This window comes from Schistocerca nitens, chromosome 8 (assembly GCF_023898315.1).
Source record: "Schistocerca nitens isolate TAMUIC-IGC-003100 chromosome 8, iqSchNite1.1, whole genome shotgun sequence".
Taxonomy (NCBI): domain Eukaryota; kingdom Metazoa; phylum Arthropoda; class Insecta; order Orthoptera; family Acrididae; genus Schistocerca; species Schistocerca nitens.
Window position 1 is genome coordinate 159,321,918 of NC_064621.1, and position 27,989 is coordinate 159,349,906.

The window sequence follows — 27,989 nt, forward strand, 5'->3', positions numbered from 1 at the left end:
CAGGACACAGGCTTTCTTCAAGTGCAAAGCACATGTGTGCATGTACTGTAACTGTCACTTGAAAGCAGAACAATGCAAACCCCACCCAGCCTTGACTAGCATGAACTGCCTTCATTCGTAAATTGGACTATAACAGCACAGAGGCTTTTCTGATTTCAAGCTACTATTTTTTTCAGTTTTTCCTTCTTCTCCTAGTTTAACCACATGTACTCTCCATGCTAATGCTCAGAAGTTCCAGTCACAGTTGGATGCATTTGTTTATTTATGTAGTTGTGTGAAAGATAGTGTCTAGAAAAAAAAGTGGTAGCTCAGGAGCTAGTGAAAGATGTCTGCTGTTACATGTTTCTATGTGCCGCTGTCTGCTATTACATGTTCCTGTGTGTCACACAATAACCAGGTACAGGTGAATATTCACCTTTTCTTATTTTTGTTGTCTCCTTCTTTGAACTTCAGTTATTGTAATAGTGTATAAGCCTGCCTTATTTTTATGAAATGAGCATTATAATTTGTGGTTTTTTCCCACAAGTTATCTGCTGTTTTTTTCTATTTCAAAATGCAGTTATGTAGTTTTTGTTTATAATTTCAGATATGTCTTCTCACCTATTACTCTGTTTTCATCTATCTTGATACTTTGTGGATTGCTGTCAATTACATGTGTTTCATTAACCTTTCTTCTGTTGGCAGACTATTTCTTTCTGCCTCTTCCTTTGCTCCGTTTTGGACTCTCTGTACTTTCATTGTATCATGTGTTTACATTATTAAATTTCATTGCTGACCAGCAGCATGTACCGTATTCAACTTCATGCTTTCAGCCCCGTAGTGTCATTTTCTGACCCATGCAATGTCTTATTCCCTGTCATGTATCACTATGAAAGAAGAATGCTCCCTGTTTGTCCTTGAAATGCATTTGTTTCTTTACATAAATTGTAATATTATTAGCAATCCTTACATGAATGAGTTCAATAAACACAGGAGGGACTGGAGCTTTGATATTCAGGTCAGACTTTGAGCAGGGATCAGAAATGTGCTAACAGTTTCAGTGCTGATAACTACCTGATTGCTAACTGTAATCAGAACAGAAAATAAGCATGAAATTTTACTGCATTCTTTTTTTTTTTTTTTTTTTTTTTTTAACAACATTCACAGCTTTAACGAAATCCATTATATATCTGTCTTATAGCTTATAACTTGAGTCACTTTTCAGCTGTGTAATTAGTGTGCCTGCAAAGTTTTACACATTTTTATTTCAGTTTATTATTACCAATACATAATACAGAGTAGCAATAACCACGTAAATATGTTGATCGTAGTGCTTTTTTTGCAATGTTTCATGACTGCTTAAAAACAGAGTGTAAGTAACTGTTCGTGTGTTTCATGTTTTTTAGCACTGGTATGTCTCTTTGAGGGGTTGGTGGTATTAGTGATTCTGAACAAAAAAATTCATATGGACACATTCCCTATTCCTAATCATTTCTGAGATAGAACACTTTTAATGTACATTGTAATTTATTATTCTATATTATTCAAACATTGTCATTGTCGACAATGTATCATAGTGGTGTAGATGTAGTTGAGATGAATAATTTGATGTAAAACATTTGTGGCCTTTTAAGTGAGGAAACTACCTAAAATTAACCTACAAAAACTACATACACTACAGCACATGCTTGCCATAAAAGATTTTTAGTACTCTCAAGGTCCCTTCACACAGTCAATTAATCCTAGAGAAAAAATGAATAGGACCCTTTTTGTACAAAATTTAATGTTAGGATTCAGCTGTTTATTTTAATTCCAGTAGCTGCAAGCATTCCTCTAGTTGTTTCCAATTCAGAGGCACAGATTATCCCACGACTGTGATATTTCTCTCTTCATAATTCTGGGAATACAAGAAACAAATATGTCTTTCTCCATGTATCAGAAAATCAAACTAATAATTTCTTTAAAAATATAAAATTTATTTGCGTATCATTGTGTAGGCTACATCCTCTATTATAACATGCCATTCTCTAATATCAAAATTATGTTCATAAAACCTGAATTCTGTAATGGTTCTTTCCTTGCTGTAGGCTGTATGTACAGTTGCTGAAACTGAATTGAGTTTCTTCTAAAATTGGTTCAGGATGCTAACGAGTGTTCCCTCTATCCCTCATATTGTTTTTATATATGTAGCTGTTCTCTCTGGAGTAATAATATTGCATTGTTGTTAGAGCCCTGCAGGAAAAACTGTTAGAATGAATACTTGGATCTAGCCAAATGGATATCTTATTTTGGAAAGGAAAAAAAAAAAAAAACTTGTGATTTACAATGACCAGTGAAATGGATTGTATTTGCAAAAGTGTACACTGAGAGATAGCTTGATCTGACTTCAGAGAGTAAAGAATGACCGAATTTCACTTGTCATGTAATCTGCCTTGAGTGCTGAAGTAAAAAATTTAAACAGCTCTTATCAGCAGAAAGCTGTACCACCCACACTGCCTAGAAAGGCATAGACACTGTTATTTTTTATTGGATTCTTACTCAAAAATTGACATGACAGTGGTGGCACTAAAAAGCACCTAAAACATTTGCTCAATAATTTTTTATGGTGGGCTTAAATTGTAATTTGAAGTACATTAGGTTAGTAATTTTCTATAGTGGACTTAAATGTGCAATTTGAAATGCCACATTCACCACTACCAACATCATCATCATCTGATTGACATTCCAGCAAACTGTGCATCTACTTATATACTCCACACATCACTGCTCAGTGTGTGGCAGTGGGAACTTTGTAAAAATGTTACCCACTTCCTTTCCCTTTCCAGTTACAATTAGAGAGAGAGAAAAACGATTGATTTCTGTACACACATGCCACTGTCTTAACTTATTATCAAGATCCCTAAATGAGATTATGTAATGGAAGCATAAGAGACATTGCACTGTCTATCTTGTATACTTCTTTAAGTATAGCTGAAAGCGCCCCCATGAGAACACGCTCACCTTTCCAGCACGTCAGTGCCAACAGCTGCCCTTTAAAGCCTGTAGTGCAGCAGTTCTACAATCAGTCATGATTTATCTGTGCCACTGTGCCGACCTTGCTACGTATCATTATCTTAGTTCTGAATTCGCAACGCTGTAGGCTTTTGATCTTGGTTTACGCAACGGGTTTGTTCCGTCTCTTTTGTTTGTCTTCCTTTTGCTGTTGTCTTCAGGTAGCTCACTGTGATGCCCTTCGCCAGTCAGCTTGTTTCTATTGGTTCTCGAGTCTTTACCAGTCTAGTCTGATTCTGGATGCTATGGACACATGAACTGGGATTGGATGATGGACAGAGGAAGGGAAGTTGTCAGGCAGAGGGTGTGGGGACAGTCAGTTAACTGAGATTGAGGCCAGGATGTTTTGAGGAGTGAAGGAGGTGTTTCAAGGATAACTCCCGTCTGTGTAAATCAGAAAAGCTGGTTGTGGAGGGAAGGATTTAGATAGTATGGGTCATAAAGCAGCCACTGACATCAAGCATGTTATGCTCAGCTGCATATTGTGACATCAGATCGTCTGTTTTGTCCATGGCTACAGCTCAACAGTAGCCATTCATTCAGGTGGACAGCTGGTTAGTTGTCATAATGACGTAAAAAGCTATGCACTGATTGCAGCAGAAATGGTATATGACATGACTTCTTCCACAGGTGGTACAGTGTCTGTTGGCGTAGGATAAACCAGTGACAGGACTGGAGTAGTAACTGATGGGCGTGTGTGCTGGGCAGGTCTTGCATTGAGGCCTTCCAGAGGGATGTGACACTAGTGGCAAGGGGTCAAGAGTGGGAGTGGTATAGGGATGGACTAGGATACATTACATTCCACCAGAATTTTCCTATCATCTAAAGTTCATGGTTTGTTACATTTCTCATACTACTATTCTTTTTTCACTGTGTCCTCCTAAATAATTTGAGGCCTTCCTATAGAAAGCTATTTTCTTCGTGTGCTCATAATTCACTACTTTATCCTCTCAATGTATTTATCAGGTCTCTATCCAAATTAAGTCACTGTCATAATTACGTACTCTAGTTGTACTTTATCCTTTCTGGTTTACTGAAAACAAGAGCAGAGGATGATGATGATGATGATGATGTTTGGTTTGTGGGGCACTCAGCTGTGCAGTTATCAGTGCCCGTACAAATTCCGAACCTTTTCTCAGCCCAATCTCACCACCTTCATGAATGATGATGAAATGACGAGGACAACACAAACACCCAGTCATCTCGAGGCAGGTGAAAATCCCTGACCCTGCCCGGAATCGAACCCGGGACCCCGTGCTCGGGGGAAGCGAGAACGCAACCGCGAGCTGCAGACAAGAGCAGAGCAATTTAAATCTGTGTGTGTGTGTGTGTGTGTGTGTGTGTGTGTGTGTGTGTGTGTGTGTGTGTAGGAGTGCTGAAAGGCACAGTGTTCAACATTTTTGTTTCTGTATTTTGAATTAACTGTGTATATTTAGTTATTTTACCACTAGTTTAATTTTTGTTTTGCATTTAACTGTCTACATTGTAAACAATAATTTATTGTGGTAATTTCTTACAGAGACTTTGCTTATGTGGCTCGTGATCGTACAACAAGAAAACACATGTGCCATGTGTTCCGTTGTGATATTCCTGCCAGGACGATTGCCAATACTCTTAGAGACATCTGCAAGAAGATAATGATTGAGCGAAGTCTACAGCAGAATCTGGCTAAACCTATTGATATTAGTGAGTAACACACCTATTTAAATTTAGTGATTACCAAATTCCTTGATTTATTTATAATACTTGATTAAAGTCTGTGTTCATTTGACTTTGGGATAGCTGTAGGACAGTACTGTACAACTTAACAAAGTACTTTCCAGGACAATCTGCACAGCTTGATGACTTCCGGCATTTGTTGCCTGTAAATGAGCATGTTTGTCTAAGTTTCTGTGGATGTTGATGAAAATTAAAGAACAGAACAAGATGAAACTCTGTTTCCCTGCAAGAGCAACAGGAAGAGCATTAAGTTTAGCATCCTCATTGGATGAATGTTTCATCATTGACTGCCTTATGTGACCTAATTCCTTAAAACAAATAATGGAAACTCCACTTAGGAATACCAACAATACAGGAAAAGATAGATTTCTACTTACCGTAAAGAAGATATGCTAAGTTGCAGACAGGCACAATTAAAAGACACTTACACGAAGTTTTAGGCCAAAGGCTTCATCCGAAAAAGAGAAACACGTACCATTAAATAATGGAAAATCCAGGATGGAATGTAACAATATTATGAAAAGGAAAGTTGCTACTCACCATGTAGTGGAGATGCTGAGTCGCAGATAGGCACATCAAAAAGACTGTCACAAATAAAACTTTTGGCCAGTAAGGCTTGTGTCAACATTAGACCACACACACACACACACACACATACACTCTCTCTCTCTCTCTCTCTCTCTCTCTCTCATGCAGATGCAACTCGCAACTCACTCACATGACTGCAGTCTCAGCCAACTGAAACCACACTGTGAGCAGCACCACCAGTGCATGACATGAGTGGCGACTGTGTAGTGCTGGCATGGGAACAGGGAAGGGGCTGGATGGGTGAGCACAGTGACTACCGAAGGTTGAGGCCAGGAGGGTTACAAGAATTATGATGTATTGTGGGGAAATTCAGAAAAGCTGATGCTGGTGGGAAGGATCCATATGGCACAGGCTGTGAAACAGTCATTGTAATGAAAGCTGTCATGTTTGGCAGCATGCTCAGCAACAGGATAGCCCACTCTCTTCTTGGCCACAGTTTAGCAGTGGCCATTCATGTGGACAGACAGCTTGTTAGCTGTTATGCCCATGTAGAATGCAGCACAGTGGTTGCATCTTAGCACGTACATCATATGACTGGTTTCACAGGTAGCACTGCCTTTGATGGGATAGTTGACGTTCGTGACAGGACTGGAGTAGGTGATGGTGGTGGGAGGATGTATGGGACAGGTCTTGCATCTAGGTCTATTACAGGAGTATGAGCCATGAGGTAAGGTGATGGGAGCAAGGGTTGTGTACGGATGGACGATTGTATTGTATAAATTCGGTGGACAGTGGAATACCACTGGGGGAGGGAGGCGGGGGGGGGGGGGGGGGGGGGTAGTGGGCAGGACATTTCTCATTTCAGGGCACGATAAGAGGTAGTTGGAACCTTGGTGGAGAATGTAATTCAGTCCTGGGTGGTACTGAGTTACAAGTTACGAGGGGAATGCTCCTCTGTGCCCAGACCGTATGACTTTGGGAGATAGTGAGAGACTGGAGAGACAAGGCATGGGAGATTTGTTTTTGTACGAGGTTGGGAGGATAATTATAGTCTGTGAAGGCTTCAGTGGGACCCTCGGTATATTTCAAGGGCAACCACTCGTCACTGCAGATGCTATGACCACAGGTGTCTGAGCTGTACGGAAGAGACTTCTCGGTGTGGAATGGGTGGCAGCTGTCGAAGTGGAGGTAATGCTGGTGGTTAGTAGGTCTGATATGGACGGAGGTACTGATGTAGCCATCTTTGAGGTGGAGGTCAATACCTAGGAAGGTGGCTTGTTGGGTTGAGTTGGACCAGGTGAAGCAAATGGGGGAGAAGTTGTTGAGGTTCTGGAGGAATGTGGATACGGTGCACTCACCTCATCCAGATAGCAAAGATGTCATTAGTGAATCTGAACCAGGTGAGGGGTTTAAGATTCTGGTTTTTTTTAGGAAGGATTCCTCTAGATGGCCCACGAATAGGTTGGCATAGGATGGTGCCGTGCAGGTTCCCAGAGGCATACCCTGGATTTATTTGTAGGTAATGCTTTCAAAGGAGAAGTAATTGTAGGTGAGGATATAGTTGGTCATGGTGAATAGGAAGGAGATTGTTAATTTGGAATCCATCAGGCATTGGGAAAGTTAGTGCTCAATAGTGGTAAGGCCATGGGCACTAGGAATGTTAGTGGAAAGGGAGGTGGCATCAACAGCGAAGAGCAGGGCATCACGTTCCCATAACCCTCCTGGCCTCAACCTTCATTACCCATTTCCTTGCCCATCCAGCCCCTTCCCTGTTCCCGTTCCAGCACTACACAACCATCATTCCACCATCACACCCAGTCTTTTTACATCTCTCCTTTTCCACTATTCCCCCCTCCCCCCCACCTCTACGTCCCTGTCTAACCTGCAGCACTTCACTGTCCGCCACCCCTACCATACTATCCCCTCCCCCTCCCTCTCTCCACCCCACCCTCCTCCTTACCCCCACCCAGCCACCCTCCCATCATGCTTTAATATATTTTGTATGGGATCTAAAATTTAAAACCTCTCTCACACTGGCCTGATTTAGCTTCACTGATCAGGATAGTAAAAACATGCGTATATTAAGGGAATTTTCATTGACAAAGCAGGCTTATCACATTCACACAGTTCAATACTGTTCTATCCTGATTAAATTAAGCTTAACTTAAATTCCATAAGGCAGTGAAGCAATTTCGAAGTCTCGGTGCGACAAAAATTGTCAGTCGATCTCCTGGAAACATTTGTAATAATTATTAACTTTCGGTGATCACATGGGGAAGACCGGAGATCTGCTGGTAAGACCGTGTTAGCCTATTTATTTGAAGTAACTGGATATCTTGAGCATACAAAACGCCAGGTTCGTCCAGTGTAAATCAGACGTTCCCCACTGATTCCGTGCAACACAGCGTAGTAAGCAGACACTGTCAATAATAATAATCCATTAAATAATACGCGAACACACTTACTTTAGTTTAGTTCATGTATTAAATTCCGTCTCATACAGAATCTCATCAAGATGACGACTAGCTCAACAATACATACATATACATCCTTCTTTCACGACTAATCGGCAAGAAGTCCTCTATTCTTTTTCCTAAGAGAAAAACATAGATAGCAGAGAAGCTATTCCATGGAGTAAATGGACGCTCCAAGGAATAATTGGGCTTGAAACTACTTTGCCTTGATAATCGGTAAGATAAGAAGAGATATTTCGAGATATGTACTTGAGTTATATGATTTATAAAATTTCTGTAAATATCACGGAGAGACCGCTGCAAGAGACATTACAATGCGATGGTGCTACTGCTCGCAGTGTGGTTTAGGTCGCCTGTCGTGTGTGTTTGCATGTGCACATGCACGCGTGCGTGTGTGTGTGTGTGTGTGTGTGTGTGTGTGTGTGTGTGTGTGTGTGTGTGTGTGTGTGTGTCATCTAGTGTTGATGAAGGCCTTACTGGGAGAAAGATTTATTTGTGACAGTCTTTTTGTTGTGCTTATCTGCAACTCAGAATCTTCACTATATGGTGAGTAGCAACTTTCATTTTCATAATATTAAAACACACACCATTGATACATACAAGCAAGCACATCTCATGGACACATAACAACCAACTCTGGCCGCTCGGTCCAAAATGCAATTATCACATGGGATGAAAGTAGCAATCTGGAAGGGATGGGGGAGGGGAAGGAATAGTAGTGCACAGGTGGGGGGAGAGAGGAACACTGTCTGGTGGATTGTGCACGCACTAGAATTCCAACAGGCGCAGTGCCTTGAGGTTGTGGGGGAGGGAGGTGGGCAAAAAAGGAATGAAAAAGGACAGGAGCAGGGAAAGATAGGTGGGTGCATTGGCAGAGGGCAGGATGGAGGGTATGGGGACAGTGTGTTACCTTAGGTTATGAGGATAACTACATTTTGTGCAGTTCAAAAAAGCTGGAGGTGAAGGGGAGGATATGGCTCAAGTAGTGATGATGCTTAAGCACATTACATTCAGCTGCATATTGTGCCTCAGGGTGGTCTACTTTGGCTCTTGGCCACAGTTTGGCAGTGGTCGTTCATCCTGGTGGACAGCTGTTTGGTAGTCATACTATCATAAATGATTGCAGCAGAGCTGGTGAATAACTTGGCTGCTTTCACAGGTGGTCCAGCCCATGGTTGGGTAGGAAAAACCTGTGACAGGAATGGAATAGGAAGTGCTGTGTGGGTGGATTGGGCAGGTCTTGCACCTGGGTTTTCCACAGGGATATAATACTTGTGGCAGAGGGTTGGGATTGGGAGTGGCATAGGGAAGGACTCGGATCTTTTGGAGGTTGAGACCACTTTAGGAGGGGTGGGAAGGTGTTCGGGTAGGATGTCCCTCATTTCAGGGCATGATGATAGGTAATCATAGATGTGTGTGTGTGGTGCACTTGCTTGTGTGTATAAATGGCATATGTTTCTCTTTTGCTGATGAAAGCTGTGGCTGAAAGCTTTGTGTAAGTGTCTTTTAATAGTGCCTATTTGCATTTTGAACAGTTTCAAGATTTGATCTAGCTACCTGGTGTACAACATGTAAATGAGGGATTGATAATCACCACTCTTCCTGTGTCTGCCAGGTGATATATATTTATAAAAATGGCTTTTAGATATCATAGTTCAAACCACCTATCTCACAACTGACTGATGTTGCATTACTAGGACTTATTGGCCTTAGGCACAAAGCAGCGTTTTTTGGTTAAGACATGAAACATATTGAGAGATGAAGATCAGGCCATTATTAAGTAAACAGATTGTGGATTTGCTATAAATCACACCTCCACGTCAGTTTAAGAGTAATGTTACTTAGTTATACATCATGCCTTTCTCCTGAGAGTCATCAAGTGGATGTGTTACAGTCTTTCAAGTTCATATTGTTCCCATGCTATGTTTATATAAATGCAGTTTGTAAAACTTATGTGTGTAGTTATTAAAACAATGACAAGCATGAATGAGAAACAAACAGGATGGAAGTTTACCACCTTGACAGGAATTCAACTCAACTTTTTAATTTCCTGTCCCCCCCACTCAGAACTGTTTGACATTGGCAGTATTTTGTTCACCTTTATTGAGTATTCTAGATGTAACTACTTGTTAATCAAGACTTTTTAAATTTTATCTATCATTCTTATATGATGGAACTGGAGGATTATTTTACAATTCAAACATCAGAGCATCTGTTGGCTTTTGTAAGCAGTTGAAGTTATAAGGTGGGAGGAGTACACTGCGATTAAAAATGGGGAGAGTAGTTTTTGCACATTTTTAATTAAGAGCTTGAGACATTGTTTGTATTATCAACAAAGAGAGAGAGAGAGAGAGAGAGAGAGAGAGAGAGAGAGAGTATTTCTCACTTTAAAGTTTGCAAAATGACTAAGAGAGAGAGAGAGAGAGAGTTAGAGTTGTATGAAGATTTACAGTAGGTCCGCAGAAAGCTGTATTTTAGTGCCAAGTCAATCATTTGGTCAGATGTAAATTGGTGATTATGCTCATGGTACATACCAAAGACATGCAGCAGCAGTAGCACTTAAAATGGAAACTGTGCATAGTTTGACAGCCATGGGACAGGCATTTTTACACTGCAACCCAGTGCTCTTGCCTCCTCTCCTTGTAGATATTGGATGTATGTAACAACAAATTGTAATAAGCTTTCATGATAAAGTATTTCTTTGACTCTATTATTTGGATAACTGTGGTTCTGATTGCAGCAAACAATAAACTTGGCATCACAAATATCTATCTATCCAGCATAAATCACAAATGTTAAGAGGAGAGCACCTCAGTACTGGTGCAGTGACTGTAAACAGCACTTTATAATTTTAGCACAAGAGGATGTAAACTAGAATATTCATTTACATACAAAGTGTTTAAATAATGAAAACATGATACAAAACATAATTTGCTAGAAGAATATTGGCCAACAAAATAAATTGTTTTGCTGGATTCTGCACAGCTCATATTTTGAGCAGTTGCCATAGACATACTTTTGCAAAGTTCACTTAACAATACATTGTATGGGGACAAGACAGAAGACTTTGAACAAACTTTTGTTTGACAGGTGGTACTGGAGGAGGAGGACGATCTGGTCTAGCAGCTCGTCCCACAAATCTGCCAACAGAACACAGGCGATTCCATCACAGGAGTGGTCAAGCATTAGTCAGTATGTACACATTCAGTTATTCATTTCTCTGTTTGCTGTTCTGGAGATAGGCCACATATTTACTGTATTATATGTTACTTTGAAGTGACTTTCCATTATGATTGAGATGCGTAGCCCAGAGAAAGTTGTTACAAACTTAAGTGGAGTTTGGATGAGAAAATTAGCACTGAAAATTTGAGAATGATAATAATCAATATTTGTGCAACACTGTTGTCAGTAGGTTGGAATTCTTGGTAATAATTATTTTGACACAGGACTCAGCATTCTCCACCAGTCACCTGCCTCTTATTACATATGTTGCTCATCGGTATTTTCTTGTTTTCTTAATCCACCCACGTTTAGTTGCTTATGCTATGCACATGCTTCTTTCATAAAAGAAATATAACATATTTTAGAAAATAATTTCTAAATACGGATTATGAAAACGTACCCACTTAAAATCAAAACTGATCAGGTCTTAATTTATTTTCATATCTTTTATCATTTTTATGTGTAAAAGTCACATTTTTCTCCTGCTTACTGTATATGTTCATATTTGACACCTGCTATCTCACTGAGAATGAAGCTGATTTCTTTCTTATTTCTTATTACACGACTTGAATTATTTTGGCTGTACTCTTCAATAACATTTCCAGTAACTATGTGGACTCAAACTTATATGAAATTTGCATACTCCTAAATCAAAGTGTGTAAAGTTCTTCAGTTTGTACACTGATGCAAGCACCTCTAGCTTTCCTACCTGATTTTTTCTGACTGCAGCATATTTCATACAGCTACTACACCTGATATGTAAGCAAATTAATTTTTCAGTTCTTTGCTACACCCACTTGCTTTTTGTGACACACACACTATGCTATCCAAAGATTTTTTAGTTATGTACTTCTTGATATTGTGACCTATCAAAGTATTGGAAAACAAGCACAGCCAACAGATTTAGTGGCTAACAGAGACTCTGCTTTCAGAACACAATGATGTGTGTGATGGGATGTATGGAACTATGGATTTTAACCAATTTAAATAATGAAATGACAAATGCATAATTGATACAAGTCATATGTGACTAAGCTCAGTATTTATAAATGTAACAAAAAGAAGTTTTTTTAGGTTGTTAAGGTAACTTGAGGAGTAGACAATAATTAATTAGCTGTTATACTTCCTTACTTTTTGTCTCAAAATTTCTTCACATTTATGCTGGAAAATTGTTTTATTTATATGTTTTTATGTGTTCAAATGCCTGCCTGGCCTTCCATATTTAGGTTTTCCATGGTTTCCTTAAATCACTTAAGGAGAATGTGAGAACAATTGCTCTGAAAAGAACATGGGAGGTATCCTTCCCCATCCTTTACAATCCAAGTTTGTGCCTTCACCTTTTCTAACTGCATTTCCAACAAAACCATCTGTTCTTCTGTCCAGTTATTTGGTAAATCCAAACCTGTTCATTCTGATAATTTAGCCACAAAATTTTAGTTACTTATCTTGCAAGTGCCAAAGGTTTGTCTTAAAATGAAAATTTAACTTTCTTCTTTGTGCTGATATTTGTCTCATAATATAAAGAATGTACCAAATAGGTTTGAAATTAATACAGTAAAATGTTAGCTATAACACTGAACACTTCTGTGGTTTCTGTTTTCACAGCACAGTCCTTTCCAACTCCAATGGAGGAACCCAAAAAGGTACTCAGAGCACAGTACCTCGGATCAACACAAGTGACTAAGGCCACTGGTATGGATATTCTCAATGACGCAATTGATCAGATGGTGGCCACAGTCCCTCATGACAAGTGGTGTACAGTCAATGTTGCTGTTGCTCCATCAATGATTTCAATTATGCTGCCAGGGGTGAGCTCAAATTACAACTGATACTAAAATATTTAATTAACATATGAATTTACATCTTTAATCAATTTTAGTTTTCAGGATTAATCATCTTGACTGATGTTTGTTCATCTTATGCATCAATGGAGATGAATAAAGACAATTACTGCTAACAGTGTGCCTACTTTGATAAGAACACAAATGGCCAATTTATGAACTGATACAGTATATTGGAACCAGAATAAATAATTGAATAACTGGAAGTTGTCTGCTGAGGGAGTAGTATTTAGTAATATGAGGAGGGATAAAATTTAAAAGAACTTTTTGTAATCGCATTTTTGCTATTCAAAATTAATTCGGATTTAGTTTTCGTATTTTTTACACAGTCATCCATCTTGTGATATGCTTTTGCCTTTGGCTATCCAGTTTTTTAATGACATTTGCAAAGAAATGTGGCAATGTGATTGAAGGCCACTCCACACAAACCGTTGCACCTCAGGCACTAGCTGTGAACCGACATGTAGGCAACTGTTACATAAGCATTCAAACACCCACACAAATCATTTACTTATTATGAAGTTTGTTGCGAAAAAAGTCACAATTTCAAAATGATAGTAGCAGTCATAATTATAACACTGGAAACAAGGATGACTTTCCTCTATGGAATCAGCCTTACTCTTTCACAGAAAGGAACAAAATATGCACCTATAAAAATATTTGATCACCTTTCCTGTGGATTAAAAGTGCTGGCAGACAACGAAAGTAATTTTGAAAACAAACTGACATCATTTCTGCATGATTACTCTTTCTACTCCATTGGTTATTTTTTGAATAAATAATATTACTATGTGGCTGGGTTACATTCATTAAATTTTGTTCCAGATTAATACCAAATATCCAGTCATACAAATAGTCTGCATGTGGTGATATTCTCAGAGAGAAAATGTATGATATTTGTTAACCTACTGACATAGTGTAGAGCATTTACACAAATATCATCCATGGAACTAGCAAATACCTACACTAAATAACACTTTCATTGTGATGCTCATTAAACCGATCCTGGACAGTTTCATCAGTGTGAGTAGGATTATCATCATCTCATCTGTGCCACAGAATAAATGTGGTAACTTGGAGTGATTTCACTGACATAGAAAGCTACCTTTCCTTTTGTTGCAATCACAAGACCAACTGGAAACAATGATACAACTGTGCAAACCATTACACAGGCTCTACAACCTTTCACTGCTGGGAGAAGGCAGTCTGGATCATATACTTTCCACGGTGTGCTTGACATAGAAGCACACCCTATGGTAGAAAAATTCTAAAGCTACATTCAAGAAAAAATAATGCATTTCTGTTTCAATAAAAAAATAGCACCAAGTTAGTCTTTTCTGTGACCTATCAACAACATTAGACTGTGCAAATCACAGTATTCTTCTATATAAACTGAGGTTTTATGGAATTGATGACATAGCTAACCAATGGATAATGTCACATCTAACCAAAGGAATTTAGAAAGTTGTATTTAACGTACCAAAGTAATCAGCAAAATTATTTAGACTGGGGAGAAATCACATAACGGGTTCGTCACAATTCAATCTTAGGTCCACTATAGTTCCTCATATATGTAAACAATCTTCCGTCTAATATTCAGTGAGCAGAATCGTTTCTTTTTGCAGATGATACTAGTATTGCAATCAATCCGAGCACACATACAGTAACAGGAGAAATGGTAAACAATCTTCTTAAAAGTATCATTTACGTTTTCTGCAAATGGTTTCACTCTCAATTTCAAAAACATGTAACATATTCAGTCCTGCACACCTAGGGGCGTTACACCAATGATAAGTATAACACACAGTGAGAAAAAAATAAGTAGGATGGAAACTTCAAACTTGTTAGCTTTCCATATAGATGAGAATTTAAACTTGACAAAGCATGTTACACAACTCCTAAAACAACCAATTTCAGCCACAGTTGCCCTTAGAAACATCACAAATCTCTGGGGGAGACAAGTCAGTAAGTTGACATATTTTCATTCTATAATGTCATGTGGAATAATCTTCTGGAGCAAATTGCCTTTAAAAAAATAAAGTCTCAAAAATGTTCAGTAAGAGTAAAGTATGGTGCTCACCAACAATCATCTTGTAGACACCCGTTTATGGATTAGGCATTTTGACTACTGCTTCACAGTATTTCTTATTCCCTTGTGAAGTTTGTTCTAAATAACCCATTTCAGTTCAGAAGGAACAATGATGTACATAATCACAATACCAGCAGAGAAAATGACACTGAGACCTTCTGAAGAGAACACTTGGAAATCATTGAATTGGTCACTTGAGAAACACAAAATAGCATGCATACTCATTAGACTTAACCCTCTAGACATTTATCCACAGAGAAAATTAAAATGAGGCCTGTAATGAAACACAGACAACGCCCAAAGTCCTGAAAAGTCATACACTACTGGCCATTAAAATTGCTACACCACAAAGATGACGTGCTACAGATGTGAAATTTAACTGACAGGAAGAAGATGCTGTGATATGCAAATGATTAGCTTTTCAGAGCATTCACACAAGGTTGGCACCGGTGGCGACACCTACAACGTGCTCATATGAGGAAAGTTTTCAACCGATTTCTCATACACAAACAGCAGTTGACTGGCATTGCCTGGTGAAACATTGTTGTGATGCCACATGTAAGGAGGAGAAATGCGTACCATCACGTTTCTGACTTTGATAAAGGTCGGATTGTAGCCTATCACGATTGCGGTTTATCGTATCGCGACATTGCTGCTCGCGTTGGTCGAGATCCAATGACTGTTAGCAGAATATGGAATCGGTGGGTTCAGGAGGGTAATACGGAATGCTGTGCTGGATCCCAATGGCCTCGTATCACTAACAGTCGAGATGGCAGCCATCTTATCTGCATGGCTGTAATGGATTGTGCAGCCACGTCTCGATCCCTGAGTCAACAGATGGAGACATTTGCAAGGCAACAACCATCTGCACGAACAGTTCGATGACGTTTGCAGCAGCATGGACTATCAGCTCGGAGACCATGGCTGCGGTTACCCTTGATGCTGCATCACGGACAGGAGCGCCTGCGATGGTGTGCTCAGCGATGAACCTGGGTGCGCGAATGGCAAAACGTCTTTTTTTTGGATGAATCCAGGTTATTTTTACGGCATCATGATGATAGCATCCATGTTTGGTGACATTGCAGTGAACGCACATTGGAAGCGTGTATTCGTCATCGCCATACTGGCGTATCACTCGGTGTGATGGCTCTACCCTTCATTCAATCCCTGTGAAACCCTACATTTCAGCAGGATAATGAACGACCGCATGTTGCAGGTCCTGTACGGGCCTTTCTGGATACAGAAAATGTTCGACTGCTGCCCTGGCCAGCACATTCTCCAGATGTGTCACCAATTGGAAATGTCTGGTCAATGGTGGCCGAGCAACTGGCTCGTCACAATACGTCAGTCCCTACTCTTGATAAACTGTGGTATCATGTTGAAGCTGCATGGGCACCTGTACCTGTACACGCCATCCAAACTCTGTTTGACTCAATGTCCAGGCGTATCAAGGCCATTATTACGGCCAGAGGTGGTTGTTCTGGGTACTGATTTCTCAGGATCTACGCACCCAAATTGTGTGAAAATGTAATCACATGTCAGTTCTAGTATATTTGTCCAATGAATACCTGTTTATCATCTGCATTTCTTCTTGGTGTAGCAATTTTAATGGCCAGTTGTGTATAACAGGGACCAGTGCTGTGGTAAGTCCAGGTGAAAGACACTCGGCTGGTACAAAGCAAAGGTAATGTTTAATAGGGAATGATTAATGCATAATAATTTCCTAAGCATTAAGAATAAAATTTCTGTTAGTCCTCTGATGGGTTGCTGGTGCATGGCAAGTTGTAGTCTCAGTGGCAAAAATAGGTCCCCAACAGTTAAAAGCGAGTTTCGTCCAAATTCTTTACACCTCTGCCACAGAACGTGATATTGTCTACATTACTATGGCAATGTCTCGGCATTATTGCAGTGTTAGGCAGGTATGGCATTCAGCTGTAGCTGTTTACACCTCATGGTTGAAAGAAGGCAGCAGGCCTGCTGTCAGGTATCTTTTTTCATCATACAGAGTACATTTCATAATATACATTTAATAAATATTCTTTTGGACAAAGTCATTCATCAGGTGAATGAGCATCTGATTAAAGACTTTTACCGAAAGGTGATATTTTTTAGTAGTCTACTTTTAAATGTTCCTGTCTGCCACTCGATTCTTCTGTGCAGTGGGTAGCAGTCTCCGTGTCATATTTGTGTAATTATTGATGATTATGAAAGTGAAAGGAAAGGAGAGAGTGAAACGTAGTTGTGGTACATCTACCGCTCTCTAACAGCATTAAAAAAGTGGTGTGGAAGATGTGGATTTTAATGCTCTATTCAATTGATGTATCACCTTCAGTTTTACTGTATATGTTCTCACTCCATGAGGCACTGCAGAGAGACTTGAGGTTTACTCAGTTTCAAAGAGTTATCTTGGCTGTGGAGATGGGTATTATGCATGGCTAGGGAAATTTTTGCTTTATTATAGTGGGACATTATTCTATTACCAACTAACATGTATGTCTTATAAAGTGTTCCTTATTGAAGGAAGTAACCATAATTTATCCACACCACCAGTGCCAAACTTTTTGGTGTTGATCTTTCTGTGAAACATAACAACAGGAACCTGGGTCTATGTGGTTCATCTGGATTGTCTCTCAATACTTCCACTTCTCAACTCTAGAGCTGGGAAGTGATTCACCATTGGCCTGGTCTTATTTTAGACTGACATCTCTCTCTCTCTCTCTCTCTCTGTGTGTGTGTGTGTGTGTGTGTGTGTGTGTAGCTGTAAACAGAACCATGTTGTTATTATGAACAAACTGAGTTGTGGAAACAATGGTACATACATTAGAAATAACTCTTATGCTAACTTTGATAAACCATAATTTTATCAAGTATAGTGTCAAAATAATTACTTGAAATATATTGCAGTTTAAGAAGCTTATTTTTTTATTACTGTACTAGCAATTACCATAACTTTAATATGTGTGGATTACTGTTTTTGTAGCTTTGTGCAAAGTATAATTTCTGCAATAATTGTGGATAAAATTTACTCTAAAGTACTTGTTCCATTTTATTTAAAGTTTCAAATTTCTGTTCACAGGAGGAAAGTAAGTTAATTGCCGAATGCCGAGTTCGGTACCTTTCATTCCTTGGGATTGGACGGAATGTAAAGCAGTGTGGTTTCATCATGCACACTGCACAGGATCTCTTTATGGCCCATGTATTCCATTGTGAACCTTCATCTGGAGCATTATGCAAGACTGTTGAAGCAGCCTGTAAGGTAAGACAACAGAAAAGGCCTTCAACTGTTTGGAACCTTACAACCTCAACTGAGGAAAAAGTGACGAAAAGGTTGTGTAATACATATATGAATGAAACATGACTTTGCTTTCTGTTGGTAGGTCTATTTTTTCCAATGTGTTTGAGGGCTTAAGAAGTAATGATGTTGGTTTACTTATAACAGATAAGGGCCAAGGGAAGAATTGGAAAACTCATTTGTGCACAGACTTTTTTATGACTCTTTAAAGTATAATAACGAGTGTGTGACTTACAAAGAGCGCATACCCAGTTAGCAATACTGGCAAGGGATATTGAAAGTAAAAATGCAGTTAGTTAATTGATAGATACACTGAGGTGACAAAAGTCAAGGGCTAGTGCTATGCACATGTAGAGGTGGCAGTAGTGTTCTGTACACAAGGTATAAAAGGGCAGTGCATTGCCAGAGCTGTCATTCGCACTCAGATCCTGCTGGATCACAATTGGAATGGAGAGTCTGGAAGAGCCTAAATAGACTTAGATGTCAAATGGGAAGATCACAGGATAACCTGATCAAGTGGGGATACACCGAAGAAGAGCCCTGCCAATGTGGAGGAAAACAAATCATGACACACCTGCTGACCTGTCCATCTTTGCTGGCCCCATGCACTTTCCAAGACCTGTGGTTGGCCAACGACGCTGCAGTGAAGTGTGCCGAACACTGGAGAGAGATATGAGCCTTGCTTTAGACAATAGTGACGACTTACAATATGTGAAGATCATGAATGTATATATGAATGAATAACTATCATTTACTTGTATTTGTAACCTAGTATATATAGCGTATTAATTAATTACAGATGTAGCTCAGACACGATTAAATAAATAAATAAATAAAGATGATTCATGCCAAAATGTTTCTGATGTAACTAAGGCCACACAAGAGGAATTAACAGACTTTGAACATGCAATGGAATTTGGAGCTAGACGCATGGGACATTCTGTTTTGGAAATTGTTAGGAAATTCAATATTCCAAGATCCACAGTGTCAAGAATGTGCTAAGAATACCAAAATTTAGGTATTGTCCCTCACCATGGACAATACAGTGGCTGATGGCTTTCACTAAACGACCAAGAGTAGCAGCATTTGTGTAGGATTGTCAGTGTTAACAGACACGGAACACTGCGTGAAAGACAGTGTGGCGAAATTTGGTGTTAATGGGCTATGGCGGCAGATGACTGACGCTACTTCCTTTGATAACAGCTCGACACCGCCTGCAGTGCCTCTGCTGGGCTTGTGACCATATCAGTTGAGCCCTAGGCAACTGGAAAACCATAGCCTGATCAGATGAGCCCCAATTTCAGTTGGTAAGAGCTGATGGCAGGGTGCAAACTCCACAAAGTCATGGACCCAGATTGTCAACAAGGTACTGTGCAAGCTTGTGGTGACTCCATAACGGTGTGGGTGGTGTTTACATGGAATGGACAGAGTCCTCTGGTCCAATTGAAACAACCATTGGCTGGAAATGGTTATGTTCAGTTACTTGGGGACCATTTACAGTCATTTGTGGACCCCCTGTTCCCAAACAACAATAGACTTTTTATGGATGACAGTGTGCCATGTCACTGGGCTACAGTTGTTAACAATTGTTTGAACACCATTCTGGACAGTTTGAGTGAATGATTGGCCACCCAGATCACTCAACATGAATCCCATCAAACATTTATGGGACATAATTGAGAGGTCAGTTTGCGCACTGAATCCTGCACTGGTAACACTTTTACAATTATGGATGGCTACAGAGGCAGCATAGCTCAATATTTCTGCGGGGGACTTGTTGAGTCCATGCCATATCGAGTTGCTGCATTTTGCCAGGCAAAAGGAGGTACGACATATTAGGAAGTATCCTATGACTTTTGTCACTTCAGTGCGTGTTGTGTATGAATTATGTACAAAGTAAAGATGAAGGTGATGAAACCTGAGTGTAACTCGTAATTTAAAATCTTCAGACTTAAATGACATCTTGGTCAGCTGATAGTGACTGAAGAAAGAGTTGTTTTATATCCACTTGCAACCTTTTCTTACCAGTGTCATTTACATGAGACAGTAGGAGTGAAATTTTAAAGTATTTCTAATACAACAGCAGGTGTATATTTTTCCTGATCTGAGTTCATGCTCCTTGGTCTGAAAGTGACAGAATTCCTTGATCTGATAACCAGTGCAGGTAGCAGTTCAAGTAACTGCAGGCAGGCAGCAGTAAACTGAGCAAGTTCATCACACACACACACACACACACACACACACACACACACACACACACACACACACACTCTCTCTTATATTGTGCCGATTGTGGCACAATGCCAGGATTACAAACTGGCGGGTGGTCTGGAATGGGCGTTTGTCTCAAGTGGGGTGGGCAGAGGGAGAAAGAGGCAGGAAGGCTGAGGAATGGTTGAAGAGGGTTAGTTGGTGGCTTGGAGAGAGGCAGCAGGTTTGTGGTATAGGAATTTAGGAGAGAGAGGCAGCACATGCACAGGATAGGAAAGCAACACGCAGGCACTGGAGCCAGTGGGTGTGTGCAGCACACAATGCGGATAACGTGAAGGCATGGACTGGGGAGGATTTGACAGAACAGAGGAGGGGAAGAGTGTTGTGTAGATGTTGTGGATGCAGTGGGAGATTGCAGGCAGCAGGATTACGAGAGCAGAAGCTGTGTGAATAACTCCTACCTAGCACTCTGCTATTAGAGGGAAAGACCAAGGTGGCATGGGTCGTGAAGCGTTCATTGAACTTGAGCGTGTTGTGCTCAGCAGCATTTTCTACCATTGGTGGTCAACTCTGTTCTTGCCCACAGTTTGGCAGTGACCTTTCATTCTAGTGGACAGCTGGTTGGTGGTCCTGTTGACATAAAATGCTGAATATAAATTGCAGCTGAGTCAGTATATGACATCACTGCTTTAACAGGTGGCCCTGCCTCAGATGGAGTAGGACAAGCCTGTGACAGGATTGGAGTACATGTGCTGGGTGGGTGAATCTGACAGGCCTGTAGCTGAGTCTTCCACAGGTATATGACACATGCAGCAAGGGGCTGCATGTGAGAGTGGGATAGTGGTGGCCCAGGATGTTGTGTATGTTGAGTGGGCAGCAGAATACCACTTTAGAAGTAATGGGTAGGATCATGGGTAGGAAGTTCATCTTTTCTGGGCATGATGATAGACAGTTGAAGTCCTGGTGAGGGACAGGATTCAGTTGCTCCAGTCTGGGATGACATTTGGTGATATGGATGCAGGAGGTGCTCCTTTGCAACTGGTTTTTGGAGACAGTAGGATGATTAGATTGTGTGAAGATATGGCACAGGAAATTATTTGTGGACTGGACTTGAGGGGTAGTACCTGCATTTGAAGGCTTTTGCGAGATCTTTAGCATACTGGCCAAGGGAATTCTCATTACTTCAGTTATGCCATCCACTGGCTAGGCTAAATGGAAGCAATTGTTTGGTGTGGCAGGGTTGACAGCTGTCAAAATGCAGTACTGTTGGTGGTTGGTGGACTTTATATGGACAGAGGTACAGCTGGAACCATCAGAGGTAGAGCTCAACTTGCAGGAATGTGGCAATTGGGCCGAGGGGGAGTGGGTGAAGTGAATGGGGAGAATATTTCGAGGTTGTGGAGCAATGAGGATAGAGTGTTGTGACCCCATGTCTAGATCATTACAATATCATTGAACATAAACCAGATAAGGGGATTGAGAGGCTAGGAAGGTTTCCTCTAAATGACCCATAAACAAGTTGTAGTAGGAGGGTGCCATGCAGGTTCCCATGGTTGTGCTGTGGATTTCTTAAAGTTCAGTGGCTGCTTCACAACCTGTGCCTTCTGGATCCTTCCCTACAGCACCAGCTTTTCTGAACTATGCAGAAGGTATTTATGGTTGCAACACATCCTTCACTCTCTTAACCCTCTTGGCCCCAATCTCACTAACCATTGCACCCACATTCTCTACCCGATAGTCTACCCTCCTCTGTTCTGTCACCACTCCCAGTCCACACATTCACATCATCACCACTGTGCACTACACGAATTCACCGGCTGTTGTGCCCGTGCACCTGCTACCTCTCCCTCTCGCATCCCTATTCCGTGCACCTGATGCCTTCCTCCCTGTACTGCAATCCCACCATTGCACGTTTAGCCAGCACAATCTAGTTACACATGTGTGTGTGTGTGTGTGTGTGTGTGTGTGTGTGTGTGTGCACCTGTTGACAATAAAGTGCTTCTACTATTTAGTGACTTTTTTCCCTTTACTCCTAAATTATTTATATTCTGCCACAACTTTTGTTACCATATTTCAAATCACCATCACCAAGCTGTTTATGTGAAATCATCTTCCTTGCCCATCACTCGGCAAGGGTAGCATGTTGGAGGTGCCACAGGATGTCTTTGTTGTTCATTTTTCTTCCTGGTTTCCTTAATGTTCTGTAATTTACTTGAAGACAATATCATGGAAAGGGAAAAGGAAGTAGGTGACGAGTATTAGATCAGAGATATGATACTATGAGAACAACTGACAGAACACTGAGATAAATTACAAGAAGACTTTGACAAAAACAATGAAAGAATGGATCAGGGGTACATCACATTCCCTCAGAATTATCAATAGCCTTGGGCAGAACCAATCATGATAAAACTATTCCACCTAGTATGCAAGATATGTGTGACAGGCTAAATACCTTCAGACATCGTGAAGAATTTCATAATCCTAATACAAAAGAAGGTAGGTGCTGATATGTGTGAATACTACTGAACCATTGGTGCAAAATAGCAACATGAAATATTTATGGACAATGGAAAGACTTGTAGCAGTTGACCTCAGGAAGATATCAGTTTGGTTTCCAGAGAAATGTAGGAACATTCAAAACAATATTGACTCTGGCTTGTCTTGGAAGGTAGATTGAAGAAAGGCAAACCTACATACCATTTGTAAATTCAGCGAATACTTTTGACACTATTGACTGGAATACTCTCTTTGACATATTCAATGTGACAGCAATAAAATACAGGAAGTGAAAGTTTATCTGCATTCATATAGAAACTGGGCTGCAGTTATAAGAGTCAACAGACATGAAAGGGAGGCAGTAGTTGACAAGGTATTATGATTGTGTAGTAGCCTTTATTTGAAATATATACTGAGCAAGCAGCAGAGGAAATTTGGAAAAGTAATTAAGGTTTAAGGAGAAGAAATAAAATCTCAAGGTTTGCCGATGACATTGTAATTCTGTAAGAAATGGCACAGGATTTGGAAGAATGAATAGTGTCCTAAAAAAGATAAAGTGAACATCAAAAAAAGAAAACAAGAGTAAAGGAATACTATGTATTTAAATTAGATAATACCAAGAGAACCAGGTTGTTATTTGAGCAGCAAATTGACAACGGCCAAATTAGAGGGATATAAAGTGTAGAAAGGCAATAACAAGAAACATTTTCCTGAAAAATAGAAATATGTTAGCACCAATTATAAATTTAAGTATGGTTACCTGACATTGTCAGCAGCAGAGTGATATCTGAATTTGGAAAACGTGATTTTCGTACTAGAGAAGTTTTATTTACCCAGATTGCAATAAATAGGCTACATATATGGATGAATTGGTTTGGCAATTTAAACTGCCATTTTCAGCTCATCCGCACATATCAGTTGTTATGCCCCTTAGTGCAGTGCACTGTCATCTTGTCATAGGCATATTTGGGAGCAACTCGTTGAAGAGTTAACATTATGTATTATATAATAAAACCATAATTGGTGGTGTACACTCAGTAAAGAAATAGTAATGAAAACCCTGTGAACAACATGTATTTTATAAGAAATTTTTGTGGGTTGACCGCAAGTATGGTTTTGTTATATAATATATAATGTTACACTCTGCATCTCCTTCAACGAGTTTCTCCCAAATATGCTTATGACTAGATGACAGTGTGCTACATCGAGTGGCATAATGACTGATGTACATAGATGATGTGAATATGGCAATTTAAATTGCTGACACTAGTCATACATGTATGTAGTTATTATGATATGGGCAAATAAAACTTCTCTAGTAAGAAGATTACATTTTTCAGGAGTTTAAATATTTGGTACTGTTTTCTGAAAGTAACTGTTTGTGGTGTAACCTTGTACAGAAATGAAATATAGACTAAAACACTATGGACAACACCAGAGTAGAAGAATTTGAAGTATAGTGCTACAGAAAAATGTTGAAGACTAAATGGTTGGATCGAATAGCTGATGAAAAGGTATTGAGTCGTATTTGGGAGAAAAAAACATATAAAAACAGAGCTTGACTAAAAGAGGGGATCGACTGATAGGGCACATCCTGAAGCATCAAGGAATTACCAATTTAGTGGTGGAGGGAAGTGTGGTGGGTATACATTTGTAGTGAGAGACCAAGGCTTGATAACAGAATCAAATTCAGATGTATGTTGCAGTAGTTATGCAGAGATGAAGAAGTTTGCACAGGGTAGACTAGTGCAGAGATCTGCATCAGACCAGCCTCTGGATTGAAGACAACAACAACCACATGATTTAATATACTCTAACTTGAGTGCTGATTATGGTGTTATTTAGTACTCTTACCAAATGACAATTTCCTCATACTCTTACCAAATGACAATTTCCTCATGTCTTTTTTTTTTTATCTTGTTCTGCCTATGCCATAGTCTTAGATTGTCATGCTGTTGTGAATCTTATAATACGCTTTTTCAATGTGTAATGAATAAAACCTGTATCTGTTCACAGCTAAGGTATCAAAAGTGCTTGGATGCGCATCCACAGGGACTAGGTCGTGGCCAGCAAAATGCTCAGACCCCAGGGAAAGGTCTGGGTGCTACACTGAAGTCTCTTGTTGGAAGCCTTACTGGCAGAAGGCTGCGTGGCAGTGAGTCCTGAGATGAGGCCCTCTCACTGCAGGTAACTGGCACTGAAAAACAGCTATATTATTGATCTGAACTTAAAATCCTGTATCTCTCAAATTTAATCATTTGGTTTAAGAATAATGTCAGAAGGTCATATGTCTGAAAGGACCTGGAGACACTGAAAGCTTTCAGATTGATTGTATAATGGTAAGACAGAGATCCGGAAACCAGGTTTTAAAGCAAAAGACATTTCCAAGGGCAGATGTTTATTGGTTATGAAATTTAGCTTGAGAAATTGTGAAAAGGTACCAAATTAAGGAGATGGGACCGGGATAAGTTCATCATCATCATCATCATCATCATCATCATTTAAGACTGATTATGCCTTTCAGCGTTCAGTCTGGAGCATAGCCCCCTTATAAAATTCCTCCATGATCCCCTGTTCAGTGCTAACATTGGTGCCTCTTCTGATGTTAAACCTATTACTTCAAAATCATTCTTAACCGAATCCAGGTACCTTCTCCTTGGTCTGCCCCGACTCCTCCTACCCTCTACTGCTGAACCCATGAGTCTCTTGGGTAACCTTGCTTCTCCCATGCGTGCAACATGAACCCACCATCTAAGCCTGTTCACCCTGACTGCTACATCTATAGAGTTCATTCCCAGTTTTTCTTCGATTTCCTCATTGTGGACACCCTCCTGCCATTGTTCCCATCTACTAGTACCTGCAATCATCCTAGCTACTTTCATATCCGTAACCTCAACCTTGTTGATAAGGTAACCTGAATCCACCCAGCTTTGCTCCCATACAACAAAGTTGGTCGAAAGATTGAACGGTGCACAGATAACTTAGTCTTGGTACTGACTTCCTTCCTGCAGAAGAGAGTAGATCGTAGCTGAGGGCTCACTGCATTAGCTTTGCTACACCTCGCTTCCAGTTCTTTCACTATGTTGCCATCCTGTGGGAATATGCATCCTAAGTACTTGAAACCGTCCACCTGTTCTAACTTTGTTCCTCCTATTTGGCACTCAATCCGTTTAGATTGCTTTCCCACTGACATTACTTTCGTTTTGGAGATGCTAATCTTCATACCATAGTCCTTACATTTCAGATCTAGCTCTGAAATATTACTTTGCAAACTTTCAATCGAATCTCCCATCACAACTAAGTCATCCGCATATGCAAGACTGCTTATTTTGTGCTCACATATCTTAATCTCACCCAGCCAGTCTATTGTTTTCAACATATGATCCATAAATAATATGAACAACAGTGGAGACAGGTTGGAGCCTTGTCTTACCCCTGAAACTACTCTGAACCATGAACTCAATTTACCATTAACTCTAACTGCTGCCTGACTATCCATGTAAAGACCTTTAATTGCTTGCAAAAGTTTGCCTCCTATTCCATAATCTCGTAGAACAGACAATAACTTCCTCCTAGGAACCCGGTCATATGCCTTTTCTAGATCTATAAAGCATAGATACAATTCCCTGTTCCACTCATAACACTTCTCCATTATTTGCCGTAAGCTAAGGATCTGGTCCTGACAACCTCTAAGAGGCCTAAACCCACACTGATTTTCATCCAATTGGTCCTCAACTAATACTCGCACTTTCCTTTCAACAATACCTGAGAAGATTTTACCCACAACGCTGATTAAAGAGATACCTCTGTAGTTGTTACAATCTTTTCTGTTTCCATGTTTAAATATTGGTGTGATTACCGCTTTTGTCCGGTCTGATGGAACCTGTCCTGACTCCCAGGCCATTTCAATTATCCTGTGCAGCCATTTAAGACCTGACATTCCACAGTATTTGATGAGTTCCGACTTAATTTCATCCACCCCAGCTGCTTTATTGCACAGCAATCTATTGACCATTTTCTCCACTTCCTCAAATGTGATCCTATTTCCATCATCATTCCTATCCCATTCTACCTTGAAATCTGAAACATTACTGATCATATTTTCACCTACACTGAGCAACTCTTCAAAATATTCCCTCCATCTGCCCAAGGCATCCACAGGATTCACCAGCAGTTTTCCTGACCTGTCCAAAATACTTGTCATTTCCTTCTTACCTCCCTTTCGATGACTGCTAATTACACTCCAGAATGGTTTTCCAGCAGCTTGACCCATAGTCTCCAACCTGTTTCCAAAGTCTTCCCAAGATTTCTTCTTGGATGCTGCAATTATCTGTTTGGCTTTGTTTCTTTCTTCAACATAACTTTCTCTGTCTACCTGAGTTCTAGTATGTAGCCATTTTTGATACGCCTTCTTTTTCCTTTTACAGGCTGCCTTGACTGTGTCATTCCACCAAGCTGTTTGCTTCATCCTACTTTTACACACTACTGTTCCAAGACATTCTTTAGCCACTTCTAGTACCGTGTCCCTATACCTTGTCCATTCCTTTTCCAATGATTGTAATTGACTACATTCAACTAACTGGTACCTTTCTGAGATCGCTGTTATGTACGTGTGCCTGATTTCCTTATCCTGAAGTTTCTCCACTCTTCAGGATAAGTGCAAACAACCAGAAATTATTGCAAGTTTCAGAGGGAACAATAGGCAAAATTTGACTGAAACAGAGTAAGGGAATACAGTAGAATATAAATTGGTAGCTTTCAAGAGGTGAAATAGTGAAGACAACAGAGGATCAAATAGGCAAAAAGATAAGGCATATAGAAATTCGTGAATAATACAGAATGTATTTTATTTAGCTGGTGAAAGGAAAAAAGGAAAAATGCATCAGATAAAACAGGTGAAAGGGAACACATATGTCGAAGAATGAGATTGAGGAAGGAAGAATGGATGGCTAAGCAGGAATGGCCAATGAATAAATGCAAGGCTGCTGAAACATGCATGAGCAGGCAGATGATAGATGTCACCACAGGAAAATTAGAGACGTTTGGAGAAAAGAGAAGCATCTGTATGAATATTAAGAGTTCAG

General features: G+C 40.0%; 1 protein-coding gene across 1 annotated transcript in view; it reads left to right on the top strand.

The window, feature by feature from the left end:
- LOC126199461 (protein Fe65 homolog) overlaps nt 1-27,989 on the top strand; it is a 316,456-nt gene that overhangs the window by 268,181 nt on the left and 20,286 nt on the right. Inside the window, exons 11-15 of the mRNA XM_049936381.1 lie at nt 4,550-4,716; nt 10,842-10,943; nt 12,579-12,781; nt 17,980-18,159; nt 24,922-25,092. Of these exons, the coding sequence (XP_049792338.1) occupies nt 4,550-4,716; nt 10,842-10,943; nt 12,579-12,781; nt 17,980-18,159; nt 24,922-25,071 (802 nt within the window). The 3' untranslated portion in view covers nt 25,072-25,092. The remainder of the gene's footprint in view (nt 1-4,549; nt 4,717-10,841; nt 10,944-12,578; nt 12,782-17,979; nt 18,160-24,921; nt 25,093-27,989) is intronic.